The sequence below is a fragment of the Psilocybe cubensis genome, chromosome 6 (genome assembly GCF_017499595.1).
Source record: "Psilocybe cubensis strain MGC-MH-2018 chromosome 6, whole genome shotgun sequence".
Lineage (NCBI taxonomy): Eukaryota > Fungi > Basidiomycota > Agaricomycetes > Agaricales > Agrocybaceae > Psilocybe > Psilocybe cubensis.
In genome coordinates, this window is record NC_063004.1 from 2,492,161 (window position 1) to 2,519,719 (window position 27,559).

Sequence of the window (27,559 nt, forward strand, 5' to 3'; positions counted from 1 at the left end):
TTTTAACCTCTCTCATAGCATGCGCCTGCACCATAAGCGCTGTTGCACAGCAAAGCATTCTCTCCATCCCGGCTCCGGGATCTGTCATCCACGCAGGAAAAGAATTCACCGTCCAATTAATTCGTCCAGTAAGCCGTATCAAATATGCCATATCCTGGTGTAGAAGCCTAACCTATATCCCCGACGCGGGGAAGTAGAATAGCATAGAGGGCTCTACCGAAGTCGGGCTCGTCATTTCCCTGATTTCATGTGCAGGTAGCAGCGCAGGATGTGCGCCTCCCACTGCACGTCTCGGCACCATCTTGTTCAACGGAGATTTCAAACCTGCTCTTCATGAGATACCAGGGGAACCGTACCAGAATTTCACGCTCACAGTACCGACTGGTTTCTCATCTGGTCTTGCCCAGTTATCAACAGCTCGCTTTCATTTAATCGGGGTGAGTAGTAATCAATATCAAAATACTTTCGAGTTCGCCTTCTGGAGCACTCCGATGCTAGGCTGGACCGGCGCCTATACTCGAGTTCAACAACATCACTTTAAATGCCGTGTAAATCCAAAGGAATCACTGCTCGGTGCCAGTTCCGCGATCAGTTGAATAAAAATGCTTGGTTGATTCTCCAGAATAATCAATAGATTAGTATCCTCAGCACGTCGTATAAATACATCGCCTCCTCACTTACATATATGAAACCAAATGACTTGCTTATGGACCTCCTAACCGTCAATTTCGTCACTATATAGTATAAATACGAGCTCTCCGGCGTTCCTGGTTAATTTTATCGTGAATTGATAATTATCACTACAGTATGACGATCGTTTGGAATGAAACCAAACCGTGAAGCTTGACAATCATCACTGCACGCAGCAAGGCGCGCCGAGTCAGAGGTGTAGACTTGAACCCGAACTGAACTCCGAAATGTTTGAATTATTGTCTCAAAGCATTCTGAGGGTGCATATAACTGCATTTTCTGAGATCGAAGTGTAAGCACTAGAGAATGCGTTATACGATGTATCATTGAATGGAATGAGCAAAGATATGGCACTGTACGCTCCTATGGTTTTGAAGTAACTATAATTAGTGGTACTCCATTTCAGATGGATTTTGGCAGACGTACTGGCAACTACTAGCAATCTTGATTATTAACATGCAATACAGCGACAGTGACAAGAGTCTGTCGTCTGAGATGCCGTATTTCATTCAATAACGTTGTAGCACCTATAAATTGAGGGCACGAATTCCAGAGAATGCCTCAGAATAAGCCAATCTCCCAAGCACTATTCATCATGAGGTTCATTTCTTCACTTGTAGCATGCGCCTGTATTGTCGGAGCAGCCGCTCAGCGGAGCTTCCTCGGCGGTCCCCCTGAAGGAACAACTATCCATCCCGGAAAGCACTTTACCGTTCAGCTCATCCGCCCAGTAAGTGAGGCGCATATAATCTGTTGGTTCCATAGTGACCATTTGGTATTTTCCGTATCACTACTGCCGGTTGGCAGAACAGCATTGAAGGCTCGACAGAGGTTGGTCTGGTCATCGGACTCCTCTCGTGCGCTGCGCATCCGGCGGGATGTCCTACCCCAGATACACAGCTCGGCTCAATTTTGTTCAATGGTGACTTCAAGCCTACGATTCATGAGATAGCAGGGCAGCCGTACGAGAACTTCACTGTTACCGTACCGAGCGGATTTCCTTCTGGCATTGCTCAACTTTCGACGGCTCGCTTTCATTTGATTGGAGTAAGTGGTTGAAAGCATTTGAAAACCAGGCATTTAACTCATCGATTTGACTCATCCACGTTGTGATACCAATAGGCCGGCCCGTCTCCCATTCTTGAGTTCAACAACGTAACCCTCAATGTCGTCTGATAATTTGAGTGGATTGGACAGTTGAAGTAATGTTTGACGTGCGAAACATGTTTTTGTGTTTCATCATTAAAATAAGAAAAAATATCTGTGAAGGATGAAAACTTGAAGAGAAGAACTCCTGAGACACTGTCATGAAAGTTCGGCTTTGTTGACCTTTCGCCGTTGTTGTTGTACTTTGGTACGTGCCAAAGATCTTGGCGGAAGTAATTTGGAGCGTCGCAAAGTCATTGGCAATTTTTGAGGAAACAGCGTTATGATAGCTGTAAGATTTTAGGCAGTGGCCACGCCAATGGAGGGGGCCACAAGGTGATGGTGACGGTCGAACGGAATACCCAAAATTAAAAGTCACGCTACACGCGTTGCTTGGCAAATCACGCCAAACCAAACAACCATTCTATTTTCGGTTAGCCGAAATTCATGGACCGTGAATCTTGGGTTGAGCTTGAGCACAGTCTCTCATTCCAATCGTCACACCGAGAATCTCCCTCCGTATAATTGTACAACCAGTCTTTTTTTAAGATATGCGCAATGTTAATATTTCTTTTTTTTTTCTTTCATGCGCTTATCAAAGAACAAACAGAACATAGCACGCCGCAGAAAACAGGCGCTGATGCTTTGTTAAAATCCAGTCATGCAAGAGGAGAAACAATCAAGTAGTCCGTTGAAAAGAACAATGACATCCTCCTAATTATCGACTATCTACAAAGGAAGATCATGTTTATCCATCAGACATACATGATGGCGCTCGATATAATCCTAATCGGCCACGCCGCAAGCACTCACAACACCAGCCTCCAGATCCACGTGTGTGCTTCATGTTCTTTCACCCACATACATACGCACATCCTGAATGAATCCTTACACTCCTTAGGTTACCCCAACTTTCTTTCATCACCTTTCATCGCTGGATACAAGAAGCCAGCACCTGACGAGGGCATCGTTGCTTGACGCGCTATTCGACCTCGTCACATCCACCTTTCGTTCATTTTGACCTCGATGGTTCACCTTTACGTCCTCAACCCCACTCAAAAGCTTCGTTTTGTTTCCAGGCTGATCCTGAAGGGATCAAAACGTATATTGAAACAGGTCAATAAGCAAGACACAAGTAGCCGAGCTTCATCATCGTCATCGTCATCGGTTACAGATGTAGAGGCTAAACGCAGGCAGAAAATTAGTATCTATGATCTCATCAAAGACGATTTGCCATCGGTCCCGGAGGGAGGCCTTACTCGCAATGCCAAATACTACATGGACGAATCAGAGGGTGGATTCTGCGTGTTTCGCGTAGAGAACACGCTGTTCAAGGTGACTATTTTAAACATAGTTTTGTGGAAATATTGCTGAATTTAGGAATTATTCCAGGTCCACAAGTGTTACCTTCTCAGGGAGCCGTCAGCATTTGGCGATATGTTCAGTCTTCCAAATATTCCTGGTATTCGGGAGGGCACCTCAGATGAAGTAGCTATCCCGCTTTGGGATACCGCCCAGCAATTTGAAGATTTATTATGGGTCTTGTATGCAATGTACGCGCATATTGTGTCGCTCAAAAGAAGTTGCTAACATCGGTAACCTTCAGACCCAGCCAACTATTTTCCTGCAACGAGGCAGACGAGCCTTCGCTCGAACGGTTACTTAACATAGCCGAAATGACCAACAAATACTGCATCGCCTCATATGAATCTTGGTCCCTTCAAAAACTCTATATGCTTGCGCAGAACCCCGCAGGATTCCTCCGCACTTCTCCTGCATCAGCATGTGCTCGCGCACTCGATATCGCTGCCCTATGTAATGACCAGAAACTTCTCGACATGATTTGTCACCGCCTCATCCCTCGTATTCTATGGTCGGACGTGGAGCGCGAACCTTTCCTCAAAGTGGCCGAAACTCGCGGGCTTCGAAAGCTGCAAGGCGTGTTGTACTACAAGGAGTTGATCGAGATGGACAGGGCCTCAGCCAGTAGCAATAAACAAACATCACCCAACCGCCTTATCTTTCCTCCTGATATGAACGTTCGGAAGCGCATGTGCTTTTTTTCTGCCCACTATTCACTCTGCGGTCTGTGGGAGTGCGTTGCGATGGACGCCCCGACATTTATCGATCATGGATGCCCCTCACACGCCGAGTGTCTCTCGGCCTGGTCAGCAATGTGGACGGAGGCTGCTTGTGCGCACCAGACGATGCGTCATAGTTCCGTTGATGTCCTTGGAAGGCTGAAAGCCATGATGCTCATATTGAAAAAGACCGTCAGAGAGTCCGAGTCCATGACTTTGGGCTGTACACTCGCTGCGCTAGAGTCCATCACGCTGACAAGAGATGATATCATTGCTGGATTGATGGATCATTTCCAAGATTTCTGAATGCATACCGTACGCGTTTTACTTGTTCATTAAGTTATCTATTTTATAGAATTGTCTGTATATATCTTCAATCATTCACTGCATGTCGCTTTGCTGTACTTTTTGCTGTAATTGTATGTAATATAAACTCGTTGAAACTGTTCTTAAAACACTCTCCTCGCCGTTGTCAAGTGATTTACAATGAAATTGGAAAACTGCGTGTGTATATAATACAACTTGTTTAATCGTAGCGTCATAAATTTATAGTACATCGTAAATACATCAAGATTTTCATGTCGTCATGAATGCCAGCTCAAACTGGATTGGCCAAAGTGACCTCAGTGAGGTAGCTCATCGCCTCAGCGCGGTAGTCGTCTGTGTCTGTTACGATGGGGTTCAGACCATCGACGTAAGTCGCAATTTTGCGAGTTGCAAGTGTGTATTTTGGCCACTGGTAGCCAAAAACAGGGTTGGGGTCGAGTTTGTTGACGAAACGGATCAGATGACCCGCCATGTCGCCTCCACCGTAGACGTTGAGAATGTCAGAGAAATGGAACTGTGTCACATTATGGTCAGGAGGATGTTATAGTGGGCATTGATTTTCGAAAAACTTACAGCTCCGAGACCAGGGATACCTTTGAGTCTCTTGCTCACTATCGATAAAAAAAGGATCAGCCACATTTTGGTCTTACAATATAGAGGTAAGAAGGCCGTACCAAATACCCAGACATTTTGCTTGCTCGCAGTATGCTGCAGCATCCAGCGACGAGGCGCTTGGAATACACCATCTCCTTGGAATGCAGCCAGCCGCTTGAACTGGGGCGTCACTGCGTTAAAGATGCCAGTATTAAAAGGAGATCCTGCAGTTATATCATTGGGGTACAGTTTTGCGATCTTGTCAATCTGTGCGTTGCTCGTGCCAGGCAAGAATGTATTTTTGAGGTAAGATTTAAACTGGGCGTCGGTACTGTACAACAAAGGAGTAAGTTCCAGAAGTGGTGTTTCTGGGGGGTCGTTAAAATGACTGACGTGACATTGAGGTTGGCAAGGGAAAAAAGAGTGCCTTCATCATCACAATTGCCAGTGACGTAAGGAATCTTTGCAACCTTTCCCTGCTGAACAAGATTCTGGGGATTGTCCGTCAAAAAAACGCCGTCTGTGCGGGGTAGCCACGCAAGGTTGAGAGACTGGAGAAAATAAATTCAACAAAATGTCCAGCGTTGATCTTCACTGACACACATACCTGGTAAGCAAAAATGCCAGGAGATTTGTTGATGGCAGCCTTCAATTTAGCATATGGGATAGTTCTCAAGCAATCGAGAGTATCTGATGCGCCAGTGCAACCAGTTTCTTTAACCACGGCATCGTAATACTTCTGGCCATTTGTGATGTCACCAACTGGAATGGTGGCTCCTGATTGCATGAACCCGCCTCTGAAAAGACCCTCTGTGTTGCCAGCATTCGCCACCATCTGCAGAGCAACAGATATAGCGCCAGCGGATTCACCCCAACTGGAAAAATATCGTAAATGAGTCGTGCGAGATATAACAGGAATAACGAATTCAAACCTACATGGTCACTTTGGTGGGATCACCGCCAAATTGAGTGATATACTTTTGGATCCACCGCAGAGCCTCACGTTCTGTATACATTGCGTTAACAAAAATCGGTAGTAACATAATCAAACGTACGATCTTGAAGACCAAGGTTGCCGACACCAGCTTCTTTCACCTCTTTACTTGCAAGGAAGCCGAACCCAGTTAACCTAATCGCAAGGTATTAAAACATGAACGTGTTTATGACAGAGAAAGTGTTATAAGCACCTATAATTCATGCTGACGTAGATGACAGGTTGTCCAAGATCTTGGGACTTTTTGACGATTAATGCTCCATCATACATAGAAGTACTTCCGAGTTCGAAACCACCTGTCGCAGGAGGGTCAAAATTATACGGTAGAGGTGTTGATGACTTGGCTTACCGCCAAATATCCACTAAAATGTCTGGGTCAGCAATAAATTGTAGTACATGTCGAAAAGATACTTACCACAACGACAGGGAGCTTGGAACCAGGAGTAGCAGTAGCGGGTTTCACGACGTTGACAGTGAGGCCTGGAAATGTTGAGCATAAGGCAAAGATTCGATGGTGTGTCAGCACGACTCACAATCTTCATCGTCAGGGAAGATTTGACCAAAAATTGAATTGATCACATAGTTCGCTGCTTCCGCTGTCAGGCCGGAGAGGAGAGGCAATCCGACAGATTGTTGACCACATGAGGGTCCGTATTTCTTTGCGTCGTAGGAACCATTCGTGTATGTGATAGGCTGGGGTAAGCGATACCTAAGGTTTCCGACCCTTAGAACCAAAAAAAAAAACAGTCAATGGAAGAGTCTAATTGGAATATTGAAAACATTTACGGAGGTTGGGCGAATGGGATGCCTAAGAACCTCTGTACCGTCCCAGAGGTCTCTCCAACGAACGTCGCGCTTCCGAGAGTGACTGATGGACTAACGAGCGCGGTGGGAGCAGCGGAGACGTAAACCGAGTGAAGCACGATGCTCAGCAGGAAGTGGCGGAGCATGACCATCGTCGACGTGAAGGGACTGGCACAGAGACACCTTCAAGGGGAAACTACCAATGTTTCGCAAGGCACATTTTATACTAGAGGCTGAGAGGAGGATGTGCTCCCGACAAGGACCTGGGAATCTCTAAATGAGGCGTTCAATGGCGCCTCATCACGGGTCGGACACAACACGCGGACAAATTCATAGGCGCGGCGCAGGACTGAAAGTCGACACAGGACAGAGGTATGATCGTTTAAAAAAATTAACCAAATTGCCCCAGCGTAATAAACAAAACCACGATATCGTCGCCAACGACTACCCGATATATTTATTTCAAAGACAATATTGCGTCGCTTGTCTACTGTTGTCTACCTGCGACTGTCGAGAAAAAAAATGAATAAGCAGTAGGACAAAATAAAATAAAAAAGTAGATTAGCCCGAGTAGGGCTCACCTGTGCTACATTAAAGCCAGACACAGGGACCGTAAACCCGAAAATACTGAAAAGAGACGCTTTAGCGGATCATATACCAGTCAGCAGTCATCGATTCATACGACCAGTTTGCGTCACTTGCGTTGGAAGCGCGCGTGGTGAAGCCAGCTCCGAGTACAAAAAACTCTATTCATCGGACACGGACACCCGGACATAACCAACCAGAGAACAGCAGGACAACCATAAACGCGTAAAAAAGCTCGTCCAATTGCTTCCTTTCTCCAGGGTCCCCGCAGTTCCAATTGGCCCACACCCAGCCAGCGCACACCATCGGAGGTGAACGCAAAAGCAGCTAAACGCTTGCCCTTCAGCGCCTTGGCGGAGGACGCGTATGTGTGTGTTGGCACAGCATGACCCTTGGAATCAAAGCCCAGTCCATTGGATCGTCGAGCATCGCGGAGAAATAATCGTCTAACAGGCAGGTCTTGTGACGGTGCAGAGGAGAGGAACGTAAGCCTGGCACAATAACAACGCCAAACCGATGTTAGGCGCGCCAAGGCACGGGTGCATGTGAATCCTTTGCTTCAGACCCTCCTCAAACAGCCTCAAACCAGCTCAACTCATTTCGCCGCGTCTTCTTCCCCACAAAACTGACGCCCGCGACACGGATCTCTTAATGAAACAAAAGCAAAAAGTTGGGGTAAAATTTGCAATAAATTGAAAATTTTTGATTGGGTATGCAAAATAGCAACATAGAAAACACAACAACATCGTCCGTTGGCATGACGGAATCCAATTTCGTCCGTCACCGAGTCGAGTCCGTCATCAGCAAATCCATACATACAAGTTTCCAACAACTTGGACGTTCAGCTACAGAAAGTCAAAAAAAAAAATAAGGTTACAACAACATGCGCATAGCGATGGCGCCCAGTACGAGATACAAAGTTACAAGCTCCTTGCTTGCACCGCGCAGCGACACAGCTGCCGATTTTCCATTCGAGCCGCCGCCGGGCAAGGTGCCATGGGCCTCGGGCGAATCCAACAAGTTAGGGCACTGAGGCGCCTCAATCACACCTCCATAATTGCTCGCCACCCAAAGCAGCACTCCATTCGTCCATCCGAACCCAGCCTAAACCAGAAAGAAAAAGAAAACGTCAGTGCCATTCGTTGAATTTTTTAAATCACGTTCGTCCAGTCCATTCATGACATTCATGAGGACAAAAAATGAAAGACAGATGAACGATGATCAAAAGTACATCATGCAAGGTTCCTCTTACCTGAACAGTATACTCTCCACCGCGTCCGGCAGAGTCAATGTCCACATTGGAAAACTTTTCAAACATCTGATTTTCGCATTATGACTCGTCAGTAAAAGTTCCAACCCAGAAAGCCCTCGACCAGACTTACATTGCCCGTATTACCGATGCTCAAAGTCACATTGAGCTCCTGGTCAGACAGCCTAGGAAGAATCCCAGGGATTTCTCCTCCCGTCGCATGCCTATCACATCAACCAATATCAATCAACAACTATCCCAACCACCCAGCCACCCAAACCAAAAAAAAAAAAAAAAAAAAAGACCCACTCACCAACTACAAAGCGTACTCGCAAAGTACCTATTCGCCAACTGCCTCTGGAGAGCCTGCGACCACCCCTCTCCATCCGTCGCATTCCCACCATTAAAGACCGTCCCATTGCCCTTATTCAAATCCGCAGAAGGACCCGTCGTCGTAGAATTCACGATCGTCGTTCCACCGTGGACAGGCTGGCCAGGGAGCTGCGCCTCGTCGAGCCCGAGCTGGCCAGCTGGGATCAAGTCGAACGTCGACTGGCCGGATGACGGTGTGGGCAGAGCTCCCTTTGACACGTTCGCGGGTATCGAGCGGAGTGCTTGGATGATGATGTATTGGTGTGGCGGCCATGCGTTGGGTGCATCCCTAAAATTATTGTCAGCCCTCGGCCTCATCCGTTAACCTAGCCATCAACCCTTCACTGACCATTGGAGTCCGGTGTCAACAAATGTCGTCGGGAACGTTCCATTATACCGATTCAGAACCATATTGACCGACGAAAACACCGAAAACGCAGTCTGCTCGCTCTTCGCGACTTCCGGTGGAACAATGCCAGCCCAGAACGGATAGAACGCAGCGGCGCTGAACACAGTGCTCCTGCTATTGGTGTTTCGAATGAAATCATAGAAGGCGACCTGTGCAAGAGTCGAACACAGTCAATACATATGATGGGTTCAGGGGCAGAATGTATGCATGCGCTGCGCACCTTGTCAGAGTCCCAGAAGAGATCGAGGATTGCTGTCTTCAAAGACGCAGCTGCGGCGGTATGCCTGCTAGCCGCTGTCTGGTTAGAAGATCCATACAAGCCAGCAAGAAGTACATGGTTCCTATCTATTCAACAACACATCAGCCACCACGGGAATCCACGCCGAATGTTGCAGAGCAGAGATTGAAAACACTCACAGAGGATACTGTTCAAGTCGACTCCAATTGTATTCCTGACGTTCAAGCTCCTCAGGCCGTTCGTGGCGTTGGGCGTGGAATACCATCGCATGGTATAATCCCATCCAGTCTCCGCACCACTCGCAAGTTCGGCGTACAGCGCGGCCTTTTCCGTGTCGTTGAGGGCAGGGGTGACACTTGGGTCATTGGCAGTCGTGTAATCTGGATCGGCCAGATTATTTTAGAAAAAAAAGGCATTAAATTATCGAATGGAAAAAGGGGGGAAAGATGAAGAGATTATTATCTTGTCAATCAGCGATTTGGAAAAAAAAAGAAAAGCAAGGCAGAATTTCACGCACCCGTCAGATAAGATTCAGGACGCGGAGCACTGTTGTTCACAGCGTAGTGGTAGACCGTGTGAGTCTGATTTGTGAATGGGCTAGTGATTTGGAGCGAGCGGTTGTCGCTCCACCATTTCAACTCTTTCTGCAGGGGGTGAGGGGTTCGCGTCAGTCAACTAAACAGGCACATATTTTTCGCACACACTTACCTCTGCCAAAGGAAGTGCACGCTTCAGGATATTTCTGTCTCCGCTGGTTTGGACATAACGCGCCAACATCTAATTTTAAAGTAGGTTTTCTTTTTTAGCCACTGCCAGTTGGGGTAGAGTTATGAATACCCCTACCTGGATGAACAGAGGAGGCTGCGATCTGTTCAGGTCTAGTGATGCAATCTATATCATCGACCGGGCAAAAGCAACTGGTACGATAACTTACAATAGATGCGTCCTCCATTCGGGATGAAGCCGAAGGTATCAAGCTGGTCCATAAAGTTTTGCAGGGTATCATTGACGATGCTGAACAGCTGCGACTCGATCAATCCCTCAACAATCCAGAAACTATCCCAGTAATAAATCTCCCTGAACCGACCACCTGAACCGACCAACCAATCAGCACAGCAACACCCGGTGCATCAAACGCCCACATACCAGGAACCACAAACGTATGGTTGAGCGGGATCAACGTGCTCTCGCACTTCCCACTCGACCCACAGAGCGTCGACTCGTTCGTGCCGCGCACGAGCTGCGTCCAGAATCCATGCACGGTCTGCGCGAACGCCTTGGGGAGCGACGCGGTGACGTTGGCGAGGAACGGCGGGTCCGGGGTGAAGCCCGGCAGCGCGAGCGCCTCGAGCTCGAGCCCCTCGCCCGTAAAGTCCGCATCGACAAAGTCGACAATCTGCTGGAACGTAGTCCCATTCGCGATATTTTCAAAGTCGGCAAGCACCGCCTGGGCGTCTTTGCTCGTGGGCTGTATAAGAAAAATTGTCGGGGGTTATATTTAGTCAACACGAATATGGAATGGAATGTGCATCGTCATGCGGTGCGTGTGGGGGGAGGGGAGGGGAGTGGGGAGTGGGGGGTGCTTACTTTGTCGACAAAAGTCTTGTCATCAGGGAATAAGTGGGCGACATTGACCGTTTGCAGCAACTGATTAGATGTCAGCGCCAGATATACATCATCATATCATCATCATCAAAAGTCGAAAATACGCACCGGCCCAGCACAGAAGATATCAGAAGGGCACCAAGCTTGCTTGGGGGGCAAGGCCACCTGGGATGGGAGCGGGGAGCTGAGGGGCGCAGTTGGGCTGGGTACCGCGGTGGAGAGCGTGATAGTAGGCACCGCGGTGCTCACGACGCCTCCAGGAGCCGTCGCGGAGCTCACGGACGACTGTGCTCGTGCGACGCCGTGGAAGAGCAGCGTGAGCGCGGCAGATGCGGTCAACATGTTGACGCGTTTTCGTGTGTGCAGTCAGAGATGGATGCGAGGTCCTCTTCGGAGCACAGACACAGTGTGGGCTGCTTTTATACGGGACGAGCCGTTTGAGATCCGACTGAGGGTGGGACGCGCTTGATGCCTATCGCCGTGCGTTCACACTTTATGAGGGCGCCGCCTTTATATAGGTGCGAGAGGCGAGCCAATACATAAAGCACAAGTGCACAGTTGCGATCAAAAAGACAAAACGCGCGAATGAAGAGTTATGACATCGGCCATGGTAGCCCAATCCCATTCCATCAGAGGGCAGTCGGCAAAATTGTAATTGTGGGGATGGAGCGCGAGATTTAGAAGCGTGCACCAGGTGATCATTGATCCAACGGAAATAGACTCCCATCTTAGCTGTGACTCTCTCCCCTCCCATCGGATCCATGCGCTGAAGTCATTTCGAGGTCCAGCAGCGACGCAGTGCATAGCAGTTAAGGGCGCCTATGTGCATACAGCACGATGGGATAAAGGTCGTAGATGTGTACCAGGTTCCATTTCGTCGAGGCTCTGGTGGCAGACAGACGCGACACTGGACAGAGAAGATCCTTGTTTGCCGGTGAGTCTGCCTTGTTTGGCGCTAGGCATCCCAAACCCAAAAGCATACATACGTCATCCAAAGCCTGAGCTCAGGTTCTGGGCACAGGCAAAAACTCAGGGTTGCGAAATGCCCCACATGCCTCTGGAAATAACTCTACATGTTTACTCCAATGTAAAACCATCCTCATCGCACCGCGAATACGTATATAGTACAACAAAATTGTTTTTATCAACGAAAAACCTAATGGAGCTGTGGTGGCTAAATAGTTAATAGTAAATGGTAACAACCCTATACAATCACTTTTTTCTCTCATGTTCGAGCTCAAAGCTTAGAACTGACCTGACTACCAGCTGAATCTCCACTTTTGCTCAACAACTCAACAAACGTTACAACGGTTCAACTGCGAATCCCAGGGCCTCATTGAACACAAAATAGGCCTCTCGCCGCCCCTGCGATGGTCAATCAACGTGTTCTTTATCCAAGTGAGCATAGAGGTGGACTCAACGAAAGAGCAAAATATTTTTTTTCTTTTCTTTTTTCACAAAGCGGCCCAAGCAAAACCGCTTTCCAATCCCACTCGAATAACGATCACGATCACGTATAACAAAGAGAGAAAAAAAAGAGCAATATCATTTACATCTTGTGAGGTGAATCGAAAGGTTGAACTCACGTCACACATCTACATCTCCTCTTTCCCCCACTTCTCATGGTTCATGGCTGTCACACACCGCAACTAAATCGAAAAACGCGCGACAGCCAGACCAAACAACAAACCAATAACGAACACTAAAAAACGTTAAAAAAACCCGACCCGACCCCGACAACCCCCGCCGACAAAAAGTGACAGACAGTGAACGTGAACAGTGATAATCATAATCCCATTCTCAGCAGAACATACCACACAACGCACCTGCGTTCCCGACTTCCATACGCCCGTCCCCCAAGAAAGAATTAACTGAAAAAACAATACACCGTGCCATGCCGTGCCTAACAAACCCTCCTCTCTCTCTCTCTCTCTCTCTGTGTGTGTGTGTGTCTTCTCTCTGCTCTCTCCACACACAACCCACACACCCCTCGCCCGCAGGTGTCTTGTCTGATCTGATCTGGTCTGATATGATATGATATGATCTGCTTTGTTTATTCAAGGGTCGACGAGCATTTTGTCGGTTAACAGGCCTTCGTTATACGACATACTCTCAAAGATGATCTGCCGCCACACTTGCACAACAAGTTCAACAGCCTCTTCTTCCAAAACCTATATTATATCATAGAAAAAAAGGGGGTAATTAGGATTATAATTTATCAAAAAAAAAAGAAAAAAAAACTTGAGAAGAGACGCACCGGCTCGAGGCCCTCGACGAGTTTTTGTGGAGATTTGTGGTCTTTTAGATGTTCGAGGACGAACATGATGAGATCTTCCTCTTCCATCTCGCCAAGATATTTCACCATCAGACGCTTCACCAAAGGCTCCAACTTTCTATCAATCACCAGCTGTAAAACAAAGTATAAGCCAACAAAACAGAAGCAAGAAAAAAAAGTTTGACATACATCCGTAAGCCCATCCCACCGAACTTTAGCTTTAAACAAACTCTCCTTATCATGCGGCACAGACTGTCGTATCCTCTCAAGCCTCTCCCTCGTCTGCTCACTCGACTCCGCCACACTAAAATCAAGCTTCACAAGCGGCGCACGGCGCTTCTTCACCCCATCCTCATCCTCCTCCTCATCCTGCGCAAACACCGTCGCAGCCTTGGCCTTCTCCTTCGCCGGCTGCTCTCCAGCTTTAGCTTTATCCTTCTCCTTACCGCCGCCAGCGATCGACACGTTCAGCCGCACAGGCGCGCCGTCGTCCAAGAGCAGCCCCGCCTTCCGCTGCTCCTCCGCCAGCGCCTGCATCTCGTCCATCTGCCTTGCGAGGAAGTCTTCCGATTCGCGCCGGAGGTTCTCGGCTTCTTGTTCTTCGAACCGGCGCGACTTTTCGTCGGCGGCTTCTTCGGCTTCGAGACGGCGCTGGCGCGTGTGCCGCCATCGTACTCTACAAAATCATAACGGTAAGATAAAGAATGTCTGGCTTTGAGAGGGAGAAAGAGGACGTACCGGTCGTTGTAGAACATCTCGTCGCTCTCGTCGTCGTCCCATGCGTCTAGACTGGCTCTCATCTCGATTCTATTACGTCTCTCCGCCTCAGCCTGCGCACGCTCACGCGCAATCGCACGTTCCAGCGCCGAAATGCGCGCTCGTTCTCTAGGCTCATACCGCCGTTCACGCTGCGCACCATCACATCAGCCAAAACAGCACAAAAGTGGACAAAAACAACAGCATACACACATCTTTATAGGACAATTCTTCCTCCTGCCTGCGCTGCTCCTTTCTATCCGCCTCGAGCTCCTCGTCCGTCTTCTTAGGTCTCTCATCGTCATATGACAAATGATCTTTGCCAGCTTTCCCATCCTCCGCTTTGACGAACCCAACAGGCTTACTGTACCCCTGCGCACCCTTCCCAAACCCCTGCTGCTTCGGCGCAGCCGCATCCTGTCCCTGTCCCTGTCCCTGCGGCTTCCCCCACTCACGGACCTTAGGCCCACTCGGCGCCCCCGCCAACGCAGCCATATTCGGTATACTCTCCCTCACATCCCGCATCTTCTCCCTCTCCCTCTTCGCCGCGCGCTCGCGGAACTGCGCGATCTCCGAGATAACCAGCCCGCGCTGCGTCTCTGGCAGATCGGCTTCTTGCAGATCGTGCAGGTGTGGTGGGATGATGTATTTTTCTTTGTCGATTAGGCCGTTGTTGGCGGCGTCTTGTGAGATGCGGTTGATGTCTGCGACGTATTCGTCGATTTTGGCTTTGGCTTCTTTTTTGAGGGCTTCTTCGGCCTGTTTGGTTGGTTGGTTAGTTAGTTAGTTTGTGTGTGTGGATGTTGTACGAATGAATGGACTTGCATCTGTGTTCATCTGCTGCGAACTGAACGCGTCGAGAAACGCACGAGTTTTTTCATCTGCTTTAACCTATACATATGCAAAAAGTGGGAAAGGGAAGTGGGGAAAGTAAAAAGAAAAAAAAAAGAAATATGACGTAGGCGCGCAAGTTAAATTTGAGCATGAAGGGAGATGAGACGCACGAGGAGCTTTTTGTTCGCACAGCCGTCTTCGAGCGCGGGGAGCTCGACGTTGTTGAGCAGTGCGATGGCGCGGAGTGCGCCGGCGGGGTCTTCGAACTCGGCGAAGCCGAAGCCTTGTGGCTTGTTTGCAGGGGTGATGAGGCGCTTGAAAGACTTGATAGGACCGCATGCCTGGAGTGAGGGTGAGGATGAGTGGGGCCAGATGAGGGGGAAGAAGAGAAGAAACGCACGGTCAGTAGCTGGTTGAGAAAGGCATCTGTGATGCCACCCGATATGGAGCCGACGAAGAGGGTTGTCTGTTTCTGGATAGGCGGGGGCTGCATGAACTGCATTTGGTGCTGCTGTGCGAGAGCCGACATTGAGGGGCCTTGGCCGTACGACGGCAAAGGTGGACGCAGACCAAGTCCCAACCGATTAGGTTGCATTGTATTACTACTAGTCAATGTAAAAGATCGCTTTGGCTATGTAAGTAAAGGGAAAGACATGTTAGCTGACAAGCCTACCTGTGTTGTATCCTCTCTGGGAGTGAAAAGATGAAGGAGGCAAGAGAGTGGTATGCAAGCTAGTCACAGATCGACAACCTTCCAAAGTTCCTTGGGGCGAGCTTGCTGAGAATGATTATATAAACAACATCATGTGACCCTCTAATTGGCTGGGACTCGTAATTGGCTTTCTTTCCTTCGTCTCTCAGTGCAGCACATACCATGGTTCTCTTCTTCAAATCTACAGGTATACCATCCCCTACCCAGTTTCCACAACAAACTCAGCCTTATTTCAGCCGTCAACCCACCAGCGCTCATCTACATGGGCAAGGACAAGGTGGAAAGTGAGGGGCGCTAGCGTAATCCTACCATCCATCCACACCACTTAAGCACATCCGTCTCGCAGACGAGGAGCTCATCAAGTACGCGTGGCCCCAGGACATCTGGTTCCACGTCGACAAGCTCTCCTCCGCCCACGTCTACATCCGCATGTCCGAGGGCATGACTTGGGACACCATCCCCCAGGATCTCCTCACCGATTGCGCCCAGCTCGTAAAAGCAAACTCCATCGAAGGTGTGTGTGTGCTCAGTAAAGAACAATGTGAATGTTTTGATGACCCCTTTGGGATGGGATAGGAAATAAGAAGGATAATATCACTGTCATTTTCACACCGGCGGATAACCTCAAGGTTCTTTTTCTCGTCATTTGAAATCATCTATGCGCATTCAAGCAGGACATGTAGAAAACAGGCGACATGGCCGTCGGCCAAGTCTCATTCCACAACGACAAAAAAGCACGTCAATCCTCTCTACACACTAATCTACATCTAACACCGTCGAATCCAGGTTAAACGAGGTAATACCCCAAAGCAAACTATCACGATCAAATCCTAAAGACGCATCCCAGTACACGTCGCAACGCGCGAAAACGCCATCGTCAACCGCCTGAACAAGACCAAAACCGAGCGGCAAGTCGACCACGAACAGGAGCGCATCGACCGCATCAAAAAGGAAAACGCGATAAAGCGCGCAGCCGCAGCTGAAAAGGTGCGTTGCGTTCACATTCGCGCCGATTAATCCATTCTATTCTATTCTATCCTACTCTTCCACCCCCTACCCACCCACATACTACATACCACATATTCTGCACCCCATATATCACATTCTACATTTAACACTTCACACACAACGCAATCACACAAAACTAACGATACATATACACAAAAATACACATAGAAAAAGCAAGACGCAGAGCTCGCCAAAGCGCGCGAAGCAGAAAAACAAGCAAGGTCATACGACTCGCTTTTCAACGTCGAAGAAGACGAGTACGAGACGGGGCCAAGGAAGACGGGGAGAGAGCTTGAGGAGGATTTTATGTGATGGTTTGTTTCCATTTTCTTCCGTGCTGCGGCTGGCTGCATTGCGTTGCGTTGGATCGGATTGGAGGGAAGGAGAGGAGAGGAGGAGAGGAGAGGCGGGGTGCAGTGCAGTGGTACAGGTACGCGTTTTATCGTGGTACAGCTTACACACGATTTCGTGCGGTACAAATACTGCAAAGTGCAAAGTGCAAAACTGAGAAGTGGAGGATTATTGATCTTATTAGGACGAGGACGAATCTATCTGTTGAATTCGGGATGTCAACACTATCAATATCTCAATATCAATGTCAAGGTGTATCAACATTACCATTTGTGTGTGGGGAGCTGAGGAGGTATCCTCTTGTCCTTGTTCTTGTCTTCTCCTTGGTCCTTGTCTTCTCCTTGGTCATAGTTCTCTTCTATTCGCAGCGCAGGAGCAGGACCAGGATACGAGCCGTGCCATGACTGAGGAAATCACGACGACACTTGCAGACATGCATCCGGACCCGGACCCGGATCCGCCCATCCATTTCTGAACTTCATCTTGCGCAGACTTATTGCTCTCGGTCCTCGAGAAGCGCCATGTCCTTGTTTATCAGTATCATCGACCTTGACGGTTGTTCGTGTTCGTGTTCGTGTTCGGGTGGGTTTTGTACATGTGGGCTTTATGGGGGTTCGGGTTGTAGATTTCGATGTCGATGTTGATGTCGATGTTGATGCTGGATGTGGATGTATGTCAGCGACACAGCAAGGCACTGCACTGCACTGCAAGGAAAGGCGCAAGGCAAAGAAAAGCAAAGGAAAGGCAAAGAAAAGGAAAGGCAGGCTACGTACGTGGGGTGTGTAACATCGCGTGGATGTATTGTTTTACGAATGATGGTCTTGAGGTTGGGTTGGGGTTGGGGTTGGAGGTTGGGGCTGGGCTAGTTGGGTTGGGAATGGTGCTTGTTGGGTTGGGATTGGAGGTTTTGTGTGTTGAACTTGTTGAGCTGGATGGAGTGGATGGAGAGGGTGAAGTGGGTAGAGTGCTGCTGCTGCTGGTGCTGGTGCTGCTGGTGCTGGTGATGCTGTTGCTGCTGCTTCCACGCGATTTGACCATACTGCGTATCCTCGGGACTATATGTACCAACAAATGGCAAGGGAAAGGGAGAATGTGACAGCGATAGCGATATACAAGCTCAAGACTTGGTCAGACTTCGTCTGTCTCGTTTGCTTTCGCTTGAATCGGGCGTACAACGACGACGACCCTCACTCAGTGCAGTGTGCGCTGATATTAAATATATAGTACTGAGTGATACTGGGTATACGTAAACGGCATGCTTCATAATTCATGAATCGTGCATCGTGCATCGTGAGTTATACTTGGGTGCACCGCCTTCCGCTTCACGTCGCTTTCGCGCTCAGAGCCTCAGACTGTCATATTCGCGATTCGCGAATCGTGAAGCGGGGATTGTTGATGTCGATGTGAGCCTGAGCCTGAGCGGGGTTTGACTGCGGTGATCATGGTTCATGCGCCGCAGGCGCAGGCGCAAGCGCTGCGCGTCTCTCTCGGGGTACTTATGGGTATAGTATGGATGGATATGTGTGGGTGGCGGAAGCAGTATTGAATAATTGCCGCCGACCCGACTGCGGGCGCTTGTGAGGCTTGTGCTGAAAGCTGTGGTTAGGACGGGTTTGTATGTAATTGTGAGGTAAGAAGTTCAAATAGCTGTGTTACATTGGGATTTGGGGCATAATGCATAATGACTCGGTCTTTTTCAACTTTGTAGGTGCTGGTTATTTCCTTTTATAATTTTTTCCCGTTACCACCACCACCACCACGCACCACCAACGACAAAATCCACAAACCCACAAAACAAAATCACTTGAAACACTCCCCATTCTCAAAGTTGCCCCTGACGAGCGCGCGACCGCTCACACAAATCTCACCGCACAAATACGCCTTTCCTCCCCTGTTAGCGCAATTATGCGAGCTGTACCGGCCGATGGATCGGTTGTGGACACAGCTGTAAGGTATAATTATGAAAGTGAAGGGTAATTAATTAGTTTGTGCTCGAGGTTGTATTAAATGGTATTGGTAAAAGGCTTTTATACCCTTGTTTCATGTGTGTTTTGTTGTTGGTAGCAAGGGTGCCGTTGTTGGCGCAGTTGACGGAGGGGATGGAGGTTGTGGCTAAGACGACGTTGAGGAATGCCGCGACGAGCGAGAGTGTTGAGAAGAGATGCATCAAGAGTCGGAGTTAAGTGCAGTGGGGTGGCTGGGAGGTGGTAATCAATTAAAGCAGATTATATACCGGCTGTGTAAGATGTCTCCCTACTCACCCGTTCTCTAGTTGATCAAATAAGAGCGGAAGAAGCACTTTTAGATTCAGTGTACCCTGTCGTCGGTCGCTGAACTTGAACTTTAGAAGCGAATAGTTAAATGCTATCTGACACCCCCGGCGCTTAAATGACTCGAGGTTGAGAAGTAATTCATCCATTGAGCGGGCAGCGTCAGAATTGGTCAGGAAGGTATGAAAAAGAGACAGGTGTGTATCAATTTATCGCAGGTAGTAACTAGTAGACATTCATGTCAATATATCATGCCAATCCAAAGTTCTCCTCTCCACTGGCTCAGAATACAACAATTTCATTCGAATTTCAATCCATCCGCGAGCGTTTAATTGAAACATTCCCCGTTCTCGAGACCAACTTGCTTGAGAGTTGATCCGGAGATACACGTCGTGGTATCGCCCTGGACACAGAGATACGCCTTCCCGCCCTTGTTGACGCAGTTGTGCGAGCTCATCCAGCCTTTCGATTTGCTGCTGACGCATCTGCAAAGTTACAAGCATTAACATTATATCAATACATATCGCTCGCACGGCCTTATTAGTATATGTTTTTTTTGGGTTTTGGGTTTTGTAGTACGCACCCTTCTTTCGCGTAGTTTTGGTTTTTGTCACCCATGAGAGCGGCGTTAGAGCAGCTGCCTACGAACGCAGCCTCGTCAGATGCCACGACGGCGCTGACGAATGCCATTGAAAAGAGAGAAAAGGTAGCGAGGAATTGCATTGTAAATTGAGTACAGGTGATTGAGGAACTTCGGGCGAAGCTCGTGCACGTTATATATCATGCACAGACTCCCGCCTTTTTAGTTTAGCTCAGCAGACTACCATGAGCCTCCTAGGATGCCGCTAAAACTTGCTGACTCGTCCGGTTTTACCGTTGCTTCAACGACATGTTAAAGTCTGCGAAAGGGTTTTACCTGGGGTCTTGTTAATGTAGCTAGCTTGGATATAATTGGGACAGTAGAACGGCACTTTCAGCCAAAAGAGTGGATTGTATAACGGTATTGCCGTATGTCGTATACCCTTTTTGGAATGAAGGTCGGCGTTTGCCTTTGGAGGTGTTAAAAGTTTAGATTACTCTCGTGTGGTATGAGAGTGTCAATAGTATATCACTTTGTTAGTAGCTTATGTACTGAAGCTTGATTCTTTTAACCCTGTTAAGCTTGTGCATAATATAGTCAAGTGTTGGCTGAATTTTTGTGAGAGCTTAATAGGCATCACGATTTAGGCCTGATCGTAAAGCAATCCCTGAGATATATGCATGAATGTAATTTGACGAGGGAATTTAATATCGTAGTCGACTTACAATAATAGAAACAGGCTGCAAGTTAGAATATAAAAGGGTGGATCGTTTTTTTATTGGGTTTGCGTACTATTCGTAACTTTACTACACCCTTGCGACGATACTATATATAATTTTCATATTATTTGAAATCCAGATTTCAGTCTTTTCAAATTGGTATTAGACTATAACGCAACCGTAAGGGTTAACAGGAATCAAACTAGAGACTAGAGAATGACTTACTGATAGTTCATCACTTTATCGATTGAAGGCGACCAACTAGCCTAAATGAAGCATTCTCCGTTTTCGAGACCAGCGGCAATAAGGTTAGACTTGCCGCTGATACAAGTCGTGGTTGAGCCCTGGACACAGAGGTAGGCCGACCCACCCTTGTTGGCGCAGTTGTGGGAACTGGCCCAACCTCGAGATCGGCTTTTGACACAGCTAGAAATTTAGGAGCATAAATGAACATAGTTCATATAGTAATAACATATTGGAAGGTCTTTTCCGCACCCTTGTTTTGCGTAGTTTTGGTTTTTGTCACCGATGAGAGCAACGTTGGAGCAGCTACCAGCGAAGGGCGCCTCTTCTGAGGCCAGGGCAACGCCGATGAATGCAATGAGCGAGAAAGTTGCGAGGAACTGCATTGTGGAATGGGTACAAGCGATCAATGGGCTTCGTTTTCAGTCTTTAGTTGGGATGAAGGAAAGATGAAGCTTCAGCATATTATATATCATGCACAGGACCCGCTTTTTTAACCCAAGTGGAACCCTTGCTATACTAAACTTGATGGTGAAATGCGGCGGCGCTTTTTAGTCCCAACAGACTCCCCTCGGGGGCATGCTAGAAGAAAGGAACCGTTTTGAACGTCGCTCCAACAACATCTTTGTCATCTCGATGACCGTGTGTACTTCATCAGTCGAGTGTCGAAAGTTGAAAAGGTGGTTGAGGTGCTTCAAGTTGGAAATGAGACTACGGATACATTGGCACCTGGACCTGTTTGCTGATGGGACTTGTGATCACTGGCTCTAAATCAGACTGTAGCATTTTAGAGTGTCGCTGGATTTGGTTCATGTTGTGGGGGCCGAAGATCAAAAGCAAGACCGGCGCCTAGACCAAGTCTGACAAAGTTAAAAGAAGAACCGTGGCACCTTCAATGAGCCTAATATGCGGAGAATGACGGAGTCTGAATCTCATTTGGAAGGTTGGGTACGAAGGAGAGGCAGAACGTTGTTCATCAAGTTGTACCGCCTGCGCATGCAGAGGCATCGTTGTAGCTGGATAGTGGTCAAGTGTTGTACCGCTTGAGCACAGCCTTACGAGGGACTGGGCGCTTGAATTTTGAAACGTGACTTCTAGCATATTCCAGTTAAGTCCTTATCGGGGATAAGCAAGTGACAACACAGGAAGATACCGGCCATAAGACTTCCACAATGGACTTGCTCTTTCTACCACAACCACCTTCAAAGGATGGACCCTCACAATTTATCCAATACAATTTCAGATCCCACCGACATCCCAGGTGCTCAGAGCACCGAACTACACCAGAATGGGGGCGTAACCAACCCCACCGCTACCGCATTGGAGGGTCTCCATCCCCAGACTTCGGCTGACTCAGAAGCTCAACAGTCATTCGCAAACGACGACGACGTGCAAATGGACTACGACGACTTGCCCCCACTTCAAGAAGTCTCAGACTCATCAGACTCCGAATCTGAATCAGAATCGGATAGAGATGCCAATGAGGTCGAAATGCAGGCAGTTGACCAGAATGATGAAGACGCATGGATCGACGTCGATACTCCACCCAATGCTCCTTCTTCATCATCCACACCCAGGCCCTCGCTATACTCCACCACATCACGCCCAACTGGTAACAGGCGTGCACGGGTAGAGGATGACCAGGACGAGGAGCGTGATCGAAGGCACCCCTCACAGCGAGTAAGCAGTAGCACCAGAAACAATTCTTCTGCAACCTTCTCCTCTTCCCAGACAGGTGCTAATTTACCGCAGGTCCAAACACCCGCAACTAACCCCACCATTCCTCATATCCACCGTCACATCATCCGCGCCAGTTTCAATGTTGCCGGAAACCTCGACATAAACAATAATGCCAATGCCCTCCGTTTATTCCAACACTTAATCTCACCACCTGTTAACACCAACAATAATGCTACCTCGAATCAGAATAATAACAATAATCCTCCTAATACCGAGAACCCTGAGGGCGGGGTAGCGCCACCACCGCCGCAGCAACCAGAGCTTCCGCAGCAACCAGGAAACAATGGGCCACCTATCGAAGGAATGGCACTTTCCTTTGAGATTGGTCCAGGATTTACTTTTCCCATCGGTGTTGATCCCCAAGCAAATCCGCCAACAGCAAATCCAGGAGCGCACGATGCTCACACTCATCAACACCCCCCGCGCGCCGGTGGACCTTTGGCGGATATCCTTGGTCTTCTAGGTCGATTGGGTGGTGGCCTTGATGGCGAAACTTTCATCAATTTCGGCAACATGGGCTTTGGCCTAGGCATGCATCAAGAGAAGGATGATCCTGAGAGAGCGAAGAGGCTTGTTGATGGTCTCGAGGTCGTGCCTGTTGGTCTGGTCCGCAGACTGGAACGTGTCGGTGGTGCGGGTAGTGCTTCGGGCGAAGAACCTGCCAACGGCGGTGACGCAGGCTGTGCTATCTGCTGGGACAAACTGTTAGACGGAGACGGTGAAGGTTTCGGCAAGGAGAAGAAAGAGGGATCTGCCGAGGAAGGATCATCATCGTCAGCTTCGGAGACCGTTCAGCCCAAGATCGTTTCCCTCCCCTGTGCTCATGTTTTCCATGCCGATTGTCTCCTTCCATGGTTTGCTCGGCCCAGACATACCACTTGCCCGACTTGCAGATTCAATATTGATCCCGAAAATCTGACTCATGCGTCAATGCGCAGAAGGGAAAGGAGAGAGCGAGCTGCTGCGCGTCAGGCAGAAGAGGGCGAGAATGCAGTTGATGGGGAAGCCCCTCTCGAGCATGGACCAGAGAACATCGCCGATGAGTTGGAAGAAAATATTCAGCCTATTCCGGCGTTCGTCGATATCTTGGGTCCTGGAACATTAGCGACGCCGGAGGAAGTGAGCGAGGAGCGACGTCAAATGATGGAATTCATTCGCCTCAGAAACAACGGTGTTGCTCATCCCCCCCAAACCTCTGGCCCATCTGGACGCACGCCAACAGTCCGAGCCCATTCTGCACCTCCAGAATCTGTTGCTACCAATGCCCCTGCCGCCGATGCTGCAACTCATACTGCATCTGATGCAAGCACGTCCAATATTGCTCATCCCATTCCTTCTGTCCCTATAGCGGCCAGTACTCTTCCTCGGACACCAACTGTTCTTCGAGCACCGCGAGCGAATATTGGAATTTTGCCTATTCCTGTCGTAATTCCTATCCAGATCCCAGCTCCAGCTAACGCTGCAGCGGGCAATCCAACCGGTAATAGACGAATGTTTATTGTAAGACGACCTAGACGTACTGACCATGTCATCTCTTCAGCTGCACCCCATACTCCTCAGCAAAACACGTTCTTTGCCCAGCCGCGACAGGAAGGTGATTTTGGTAATTTCCTGTCTCACATGCTTGGGGACATTCGACAACCGGTACCTTTTAATTCCCTTTTCTCGGGCTTCACTCTTAATCTTCAACAGCCACCCACACCTCAATCCGCTCAAGCGACACCCCAACCTGCTACGTCCGGGAATGCCCCCACTGGAGGATCAATGGCAGGTAATTACTTTAGATATCACCATTCGCCTGGTGTGATTGCTTACCGACCTCGAACACCCATTCCTCTATTGCGATCCCATTTTGCAGGTCCTCAACTTGCTGGTACTCCAGGGACGACAGCACAGTCTCAAACCCCACAACCTAATGCAACCAACTCGGCTCCAGGAAACCAGGCCATGCCCCAGGCCGCTAATGGAATCCCTCCCAATATGCCGAGAAATGTGATGGAAATACGGGTTGACATGATCTTCGGTCCTGGTGGGGCTTTCTCCGTCCCCGTTGGCAACCAACCAGGTGGAGCTGTACAAGTAGGAGGCCAGGTCCCTAATCAAGACGGTCACAATGCCCATGCACCGCCGAACGGAAATACCAATGATGCACTGCGTCGCGAAATAGAGGCACGTCTTTTCGATCTCATGGCGAACAGAAGGCCTGGTGCCGGTCAGCGAGTACCAGGACAACAACAAGAGGGTCAACCCATTGCCACGCCACCTACCCCCCAACAGCCCGGTCAACAGCAGCAAGCACAACCAATTCCTTTCGGTGATGCGAACCCTCCTGGTGCCAATCCGGGAATGAACATGCACTTTACTGGAGCTGGTCGGTCGATATCTGAGGCATTCTCTCAGATGCTCAATGGTTTGAGAACTCAACAACCTCGGGGCGCTCCTGCTGCACAGCCTCAGCCAGAGGATGGTCAACAGCAGGCCCAACCGAATGCAGATGCCGCTCCTCAGGCTGAGCCGCAGCAACAGGCTCCTCCTCTTCTGCATAGATTGGGTCCTATGGGTATGGCACAAGACTTCACTGACTTATTTGGTGGTGGATTCCCGGAACATCGTGCTCCTCGTCCTAGAAAGGATTGGACACTCCCCCCTGCACCTGGACCTACGCTTCGACAACGAATTGAGCGTCGCGAGCGAGAGGCTGGGTTGAGGTGCCATGATGTTAGCTGCGGTATCGGACCATCTGACGAAGACCCCTATGGTACCGAAATTGCAGGAGCTGCAGCTGGTATGAAGCAGCTCTCTATCATGTCGAAGGAGGATAAGAGCGAACTCTGCTCGCATACTTTCCATGGCCCTTGTCTTGTTACGGCAGAGAGGGTTGCACTACGAGGTGCGGATGCCATCATCGAAGATGGTAATGTGGAAGTCTCATGTCCCGTATGCCGGGGCACTGGATGCGTCTCGAAGGCGGACTGGGACGAAGGTGTTGTAGCGCTGCTGTAAGCGCAACACCTCTTCTGATCGTTCCTGTGTATTCGTGTCGCCTTTTTCTTTTCCGTCGTCTTTTCTTTCTTTTCTCTATTGCATCGCCATTTCTCTCTCTCTCTCTCCACATCATGTCTACATTCGCATACTCTCTTCTCGGCTCATTCCATCGCACATTGAACACTTCATTACCATCCTATTTCTTTCACCGACATTTGCATGATCATACTATCTGTATTTTCCAGTATTTTGTGAGTAGACGTCTCTGCATGTCAGTCTCAGACTCATGCTGACATACTCAATATCTTCAATCCTAGAGACCAAAAAACACTGCGATATACGCACACATTTCCATCTTATCACCATCATGCATCTAATAATAATGATAGTAGACACCCTAGTAGAGATAGATGGATGACATTGTCTGTCTTATTTTTGCTCGCTCGTTTGCATCATTTGTTTTGCTTTCTCCTCTAGAATGACGTCTGTGATCATCGCACTATCATGTAGTTGTACTCTTTGTATCCATCGTTTCTTAATTTTTGCCCTGACTTTTCTTCATTACGACCTTTGAAGGCGACCGGAAACCTTATCTAAACTTGGTCCATGGATACATTCTCTTAGTTATGTAGTTTCAATTCCATGAACTAATTAAATTAAAACCATGCCTGTTACACGTAAGATACGCTACATCTGCAACGCAGCATTCTAAACCCTCCCTAAAACCTTCTGCTTGCAGGGCAAAGTGTGTGAAAATGAAGGGGCGCAATCAAACGGATCAATTTTAGACGCGTCTTTTGCATCACGTGATATTGTTTATTATAAACTCTTACCCAATTTGGAGTACCCTTGGTCTTTCCGTCAGGGCTCATACACTTGTGGCACAGTGCGCTGCACTGCAGTCAGAATGACTCATTATCGATTTATCTCCCGCAGGCTACTGACGGATCTCCAAAGCTGACCTGTACGGTCACTTTCCTTCTTTCTTACCCTCCACAACACACTCTTTCATTTTATACACTCTCCTCAATACTTTACTCGTTCTTCTCATCTTGACGCCCACAACTTCGGATACTTCCCGATGTCCTCAGTGATGTCGTGGTGGTACACCCGTCTTTGCCGTAAATCGGCTAGACAATGTCGCTGTTTTTCTGGTTTGTTATACCCATCGAATGCTGTCGCTTCCGCCTCATAGGACAGGGATTACTGTCATTTCTGTGTTATTTGTGCCCCATCCGTCAATCAAGCGAGGAGCCTACTATGTCGGGACGCCAACAAAAGCCACATTATGATATCTGGAATCTGGGAAAGATATCCTTCGTAGGGCTTAGGTGGGCCATTCTGCACGCTGTCTTGGCTAATATCGGGCATAGCATCTTTTTTTTCCTTGTGCTCCTAAAGCGCAAAGTATCTCCCACATTACAGGTTTCCGTAACGCTCGCTGTGGCGCCTCGGTCGCTGGCACCTGCACCGAAATGATGTACTCTGCGCCCTGCAAAGGCTTCCCTAATAGAACCGCGTCGCCAGGCTATTCCGACGCAGGGTCTGGCAGGCCACGACTCCAACGCGAGGCGTGTTTGATCGGAAAACAGTCCACAAACTTATCGCTTTCCCAATCTGCCAGGACCTCTGGATGATTTTTCATACTCTTCCCGATTTGTACTTGATATCTCGTGGCTATGATGTCTATTTTTCGCGCAAAGGCACACGTCGCCTAGGCTCATGATAGAACGATACTACGCCTGCCTGGAAAAACGGCTGTTGATGATACGCGCACCCCGAACACCTTATCTCTTCCAAATTTTCTCGAAGGCGTCATCCCATTGGTGTACGACATCGGCGGCACACGGTATGACGACTACCGGAGAAAACGACTACGCACGTATTCCGGTCAAGGAGGCACAGCATCGCAATGGCCAAGACGTTCCGTTCTCCCACTCATCGTCTGCCAAAACGTGTGTACGCGTATAGAACTGCCGAAACGGGCTATTT

General features: G+C 48.7%; 9 protein-coding genes across 9 annotated transcripts; 4 read left to right on the forward strand and 5 right to left on the reverse strand.

Moving 5' to 3' along the window:
- Positions 1–1,285: 1,285 nt before the first annotated feature.
- JR316_0007287 (uncharacterized protein) lies at positions 1,286–1,866 on the forward strand (the record flags this gene model as incomplete). The annotated part of the gene is made up of 3 exons (XM_047893030.1): positions 1,286–1,420; positions 1,498–1,737; positions 1,813–1,866. The coding sequence occupies 3 exons, from the start codon at positions 1,286–1,288 to the stop codon at positions 1,864–1,866; spliced, it is 429 nt and encodes a 142-aa protein (XP_047748312.1).
- A 996-nt stretch (positions 1,867–2,862) lies between these two features.
- On the forward strand, positions 2,863–4,223 carry JR316_0007288 (uncharacterized protein; the record flags this gene model as incomplete). The annotated part of the gene is made up of 3 exons (XM_047893031.1): positions 2,863–3,171; positions 3,229–3,389; positions 3,443–4,223. 3 exons carry the CDS (start codon positions 2,863–2,865, stop codon positions 4,221–4,223), a joined length of 1,251 nt encoding a protein of 416 aa, XP_047748313.1.
- Positions 4,224–4,515: 292 nt separating this feature from the next.
- Positions 4,516–6,788, reverse strand: JR316_0007289 (Lipase 4; the record flags this gene model as incomplete). Its single annotated transcript, XM_047893032.1, has 11 exons — positions 4,516–4,758; positions 4,818–4,855; positions 4,919–5,169; positions 5,232–5,389; positions 5,446–5,713; positions 5,775–5,844; positions 5,894–5,967; positions 6,026–6,171; positions 6,248–6,312; positions 6,366–6,556; positions 6,619–6,788. The coding sequence occupies 11 exons, from the start codon at positions 6,786–6,788 to the stop codon at positions 4,516–4,518; spliced, it is 1,674 nt and encodes a 557-aa protein (XP_047748314.1).
- A 1,306-nt stretch (positions 6,789–8,094) lies between these two features.
- On the reverse strand, positions 8,095–11,436 carry JR316_0007290 (Trehalase; the record flags this gene model as incomplete). Its single annotated transcript, XM_047893033.1, has 14 exons — positions 8,095–8,325; positions 8,474–8,539; positions 8,604–8,694; positions 8,811–9,131; positions 9,192–9,400; positions 9,472–9,596; positions 9,669–9,869; positions 10,007–10,133; positions 10,198–10,266; positions 10,333–10,367; positions 10,424–10,579; positions 10,636–10,957; positions 11,077–11,136; positions 11,203–11,436. 14 exons carry the CDS (start codon positions 11,434–11,436, stop codon positions 8,095–8,097), a joined length of 2,247 nt encoding a protein of 748 aa, XP_047748315.1.
- Positions 11,437–13,151: 1,715 nt separating this feature from the next.
- JR316_0007291 (RNA-binding protein 25) lies at positions 13,152–15,554 on the reverse strand (the record flags this gene model as incomplete). Its single annotated transcript, XM_047893034.1, has 8 exons — positions 13,152–13,265; positions 13,352–13,501; positions 13,559–14,045; positions 14,108–14,277; positions 14,339–14,884; positions 14,951–15,016; positions 15,130–15,300; positions 15,360–15,554. 8 exons carry the CDS (start codon positions 15,552–15,554, stop codon positions 13,152–13,154), a joined length of 1,899 nt encoding a protein of 632 aa, XP_047748316.1.
- A 279-nt stretch (positions 15,555–15,833) lies between these two features.
- On the forward strand, positions 15,834–16,991 carry JR316_0007292 (Coiled-coil domain-containing protein 25; the record flags this gene model as incomplete). The annotated part of the gene is made up of 5 exons (XM_047893035.1): positions 15,834–15,858; positions 15,908–15,955; positions 16,018–16,185; positions 16,519–16,658; positions 16,848–16,991. The coding sequence occupies 5 exons, from the start codon at positions 15,834–15,836 to the stop codon at positions 16,989–16,991; spliced, it is 525 nt and encodes a 174-aa protein (XP_047748317.1).
- A 2,637-nt stretch (positions 16,992–19,628) lies between these two features.
- Positions 19,629–20,023, reverse strand: JR316_0007293 (uncharacterized protein; the record flags this gene model as incomplete). Its single annotated transcript, XM_047893036.1, has 2 exons — positions 19,629–19,785; positions 19,884–20,023. The coding sequence occupies 2 exons, from the start codon at positions 20,021–20,023 to the stop codon at positions 19,629–19,631; spliced, it is 297 nt and encodes a 98-aa protein (XP_047748318.1).
- An 842-nt stretch (positions 20,024–20,865) lies between these two features.
- On the reverse strand, positions 20,866–21,228 carry JR316_0007294 (uncharacterized protein; the record flags this gene model as incomplete). The annotated part of the gene is made up of 2 exons (XM_047893037.1): positions 20,866–21,025; positions 21,095–21,228. The coding sequence occupies 2 exons, from the start codon at positions 21,226–21,228 to the stop codon at positions 20,866–20,868; spliced, it is 294 nt and encodes a 97-aa protein (XP_047748319.1).
- Positions 21,229–22,051: 823 nt separating this feature from the next.
- JR316_0007295 (uncharacterized protein) lies at positions 22,052–25,585 on the forward strand (the record flags this gene model as incomplete). The annotated part of the gene is made up of 1 exon (XM_047893038.1): positions 22,052–25,585. The coding sequence occupies one exon, from the start codon at positions 22,052–22,054 to the stop codon at positions 25,583–25,585; it is 3,534 nt and encodes a 1,177-aa protein (XP_047748320.1).
- Between the last annotated feature and the right edge of the window lie 1,974 nt (positions 25,586–27,559).